The sequence below is a fragment of the Microcebus murinus genome, chromosome 1 (genome assembly GCF_040939455.1).
Source record: "Microcebus murinus isolate Inina chromosome 1, M.murinus_Inina_mat1.0, whole genome shotgun sequence".
NCBI lineage: Eukaryota > Metazoa > Chordata > Mammalia > Primates > Cheirogaleidae > Microcebus > Microcebus murinus.
The window spans coordinates 163,164,495-163,167,772 of NC_134104.1; the positions used below are offsets into that span (position 1 = coordinate 163,164,495).

The 3,278-nt window shown below is 43.7% G+C and overlaps 1 protein-coding gene across 1 annotated transcript; it reads left to right on the forward strand.

The window, feature by feature from the left end:
* Window positions 1-570: 570 nt before the first annotated feature.
* LOC105884908 (protein phosphatase Slingshot homolog 2-like) lies at window positions 571-2,781 on the forward strand. Its single transcript, XM_012789287.3, is given in 2 exon segments — window positions 571-764; window positions 767-2,781. Coding segments are annotated over 2 exon segments (1,383 nt in total). The 5' UTR covers window positions 571-718; the 3' UTR covers window positions 2,104-2,781.
* The last annotated feature ends 497 nt before the right edge of the window (window positions 2,782-3,278 follow it).

A 3,278-nucleotide genomic window follows, 5' to 3' on the forward strand; every position in this document is an offset into this window, starting at 1 on the left:
CCTTCCTTCCTTCCTTCCTTCCTTCCTTCCTTCCTTCCTTCCTTCCTTCTTCTTCTTCTTTCTTTCTTTCTTTCTTTCTTTCTTTCTTTCTTTCTTTCTTTCTTTCTTTCTTTCTTTCTTTCTTTCTTTCTTTCTTTCTTTCTTTCTTTCTTTCTTTCTTTCTTTCTTTCTTTCTTTCTTTCTTTCTTCTTTCTCTCACTCTTACTGCCAGGGGTAGAGTACAGTGGAATCATCATAGCTCACAGCAACCTCAAACTCCTGGGCTCAAATGATCCTCCTGCCTCAGCCTCCCCAGTAGTTGGGACTACAGCTGTATGGCACCATGCCCAGCTAATTTTGTCTTTTCTTTTTTGCAGAGATGGGGTCTCACTATGTTGCTCAGGTGGTCTCGAACTCCTGGCCTCAAACAATCCTCCCACCTGGGCCTCCCAAAGTGCTAGGATTACAGGTGTGAGCCACCTTTCCCAGACACTTTGTGAATATTTCTATATGGATGTTATACCCCAGTAACAATATTTACTAAAAAACAAAAAATTCAGAGTCCGCGAGAGTCCGGTGGTGGGTGCTGAGCCTGCAGCTGTTCCCGCGTCCTCTTCCTGCTCCCCGTCCCCCCTTCACCCCTACCCTGCATCCCTTTCCCCATCCCGGCTCCGTCACCCTCCCGTCCCCCACACTCAGGACGAGAATGCCCTGCCCGGAACAACCCAGCAGCGCCTAGATGGCTTTGGTCACGGTCCAGCGGCCGCCTACCCCCAGCACCGCCTCCAGCCCTGCGCCTCAGAGGCAGACAGTGGAGAGGAGGAATGCGGATCACAGCCCAGGAGCATCAGCGGGAGCTTTCTAACTGTCAAAGGTGCTGCCCTTTTTCTACCACGGGGAAATGGCTCATCCACACCAAGAATCAGCCACAGGCGCAACAAGCATGCAGGCGATCTCCAACAGCATCTCCAAGCAATGTTCATATTACTCCGCCCAGAAGACAATATCAGGCTGGCTGTAAGACTGGAAAGTACTTACCAGAATCGAACACGCTATATGGTAGTGGTTTCAACTAATGGTAGACAAGACACTGAAGAAAGCATCGTCCTAGGAATGGATTTCTCCTCTAATGACAGTAGCACTTGTACCATGGGCTTAGTCCTGCCTCTCTGGAGTGACACTCTAATTCATTTGGATGGTGATGGTGGGTTCAGTGTATAAACAGATAACAGAGTTCACATATTCAAACCTGTATCTGTGCCGGCAATGTGGTCTGCCCTACAGAGTTTACACAAGGCTTGTGAAGTGCCCAGAATGCATAACTACTACCCAGGCAGCCTCTTTCTCACCTGGGTGAGTTATTATGAGAGCCATATCAACTCAGATCAATCCTCAGTCAATGAATGGAATGCTATGCAGGATGTGCAGTCCCATCGGCCCGACTCGCCAACTGTCTTCACCGACATACCAACTGAACGTGAGCGAACAGAAAGGCTAATTAAAACCAAATTAAAGGAGATTATGATGCAGAAGGATTTGGAGAACATTACATCTAAAGAGATCCGAACAGAGTTGGAAATGCAAATGGTGTGCAACTTGCGGGAAATCAAGGAATTTATAGATAATGAAATGATAGTGATCCTTGGTCAGATGGATAGCCCTACACAAATATTTGAGCATGTGTTCTTGGGCTCAGAATGGAATGCCTCCAACTTGGAGGACTTACAGAACCGAGGAGTGCAGTATATCTTGAATGTCACTCGAGAGATAGATAACTTCTTCCCAGGAGTCTTTGAGTATCATAACATCCGGGTATATGATGAAGAGGCAACAGACCTACTGGCTTACTGGAATGACACTTACAAATTCATCTCTAAAGCAAAGAAACACAGTTCTAAATGCCTTGTGCACTGCAAGATGGGGGTGAGTCGCTCAGCCTCCACAGTGATTGCCTATGCAATGAAGGAATGTGGCTGGAATCTGGACCGAGCCTATGACTACGTGAAGGAAAGGCGAACAGTGACCAAGCCCAACCCCAGCTTCATGAGACAACTGGAAGAATACCAAGGGATCTTGCTGGCAAGCCTGGAAGTGGAGGGTGACTGGCCCTGGCTCCTGCTATGAAAAGAGAACCAGCCTCATTTTCTCAATGCCCCAGAGATCTAGGACAGGATTTCTAAACTGGAACCATCCCTGATCAGCTTGAAGATCCCCCAAGAGGTATAAGACTGGTGCTGCCATCTGTGTCCTCACAGTGATGCTAGTGGCAGCATCGTGTGTACACAGGCAGAGCCATTACCCAGGGCTTAACGAGCTGATGACCCAAACTGAAAACTGGGTAATGCCCTGAAGTGTTTCCCAATCAATAAGCCCACAGGGAATTGTTTGGTTTTTATGTTTTGTTGGATTTTGGTTTGCTTGGCATAGCTAAAGGTGCTTTTATTTTTTTCTTTCTATTTTGTACGACTTGTTCTAAACATGGAAAACAAGTCCAGAAGACTCTCCTTCTGACTGTTACCTTTGCCCCAAACCACCCTAGAATTTTATGTTCACATTTTATTAAATAAAGCAGGTGCTCTCTGGAATCTCTGGGACCTTTTTGAGGCATTTGAAGCAGAATATAAAGAGTGGTCTCATCTCCTTCCTTAATCTTCCTGGTGGTTGGGATATTCCACTTGTATCATAGATTTTTTTATTACTGATGTGCTCCGCTGTTTTTAAATGTGAACTTGTGCGCAAATGTGCAGATTCAATGTTCTTATTACAGATTGAATAAATTTTTATTTTGAAGATAAAAAAAACAAAAAATTCAGCCAAGATGGGGATGCTGCTTCTTCCCAGTTATTACTTAAGTATTTAATGATCCTTAAATTTATTACTTTCCTGTCTATTACTTTGTATAATTACATCACTCTGCCAACTTAGTTTTATGATGTTTGTGTGTCTTAATAAGGGTTATAAAAAGATACATTTAATCACACAAGTGCCAAAAGAACGTCAGTGACAGTCATTGTTCTGTAATTATTCATAGCAATTATCAACATGGACAATATTCAACTTGCAACCAAAATAAATGGATGTTTTAGGAGGTCTTATTGGAACAAAACAAAACATTAGTCTCAAAAAGACCCATCTCTCTCAGCCTAGTTCTCCTGCTGCTTGCTGGAGTTTCAATTCTAAATTTATCTCTTCAAATCAGCAGTATGGCAATTAGTTATTATAATAAGAGCTACCAATTTATTGTGTGCAGACTTCTTGCCAGATACTGCATTATTGGAGTCTTTTATACTTTAATTGTC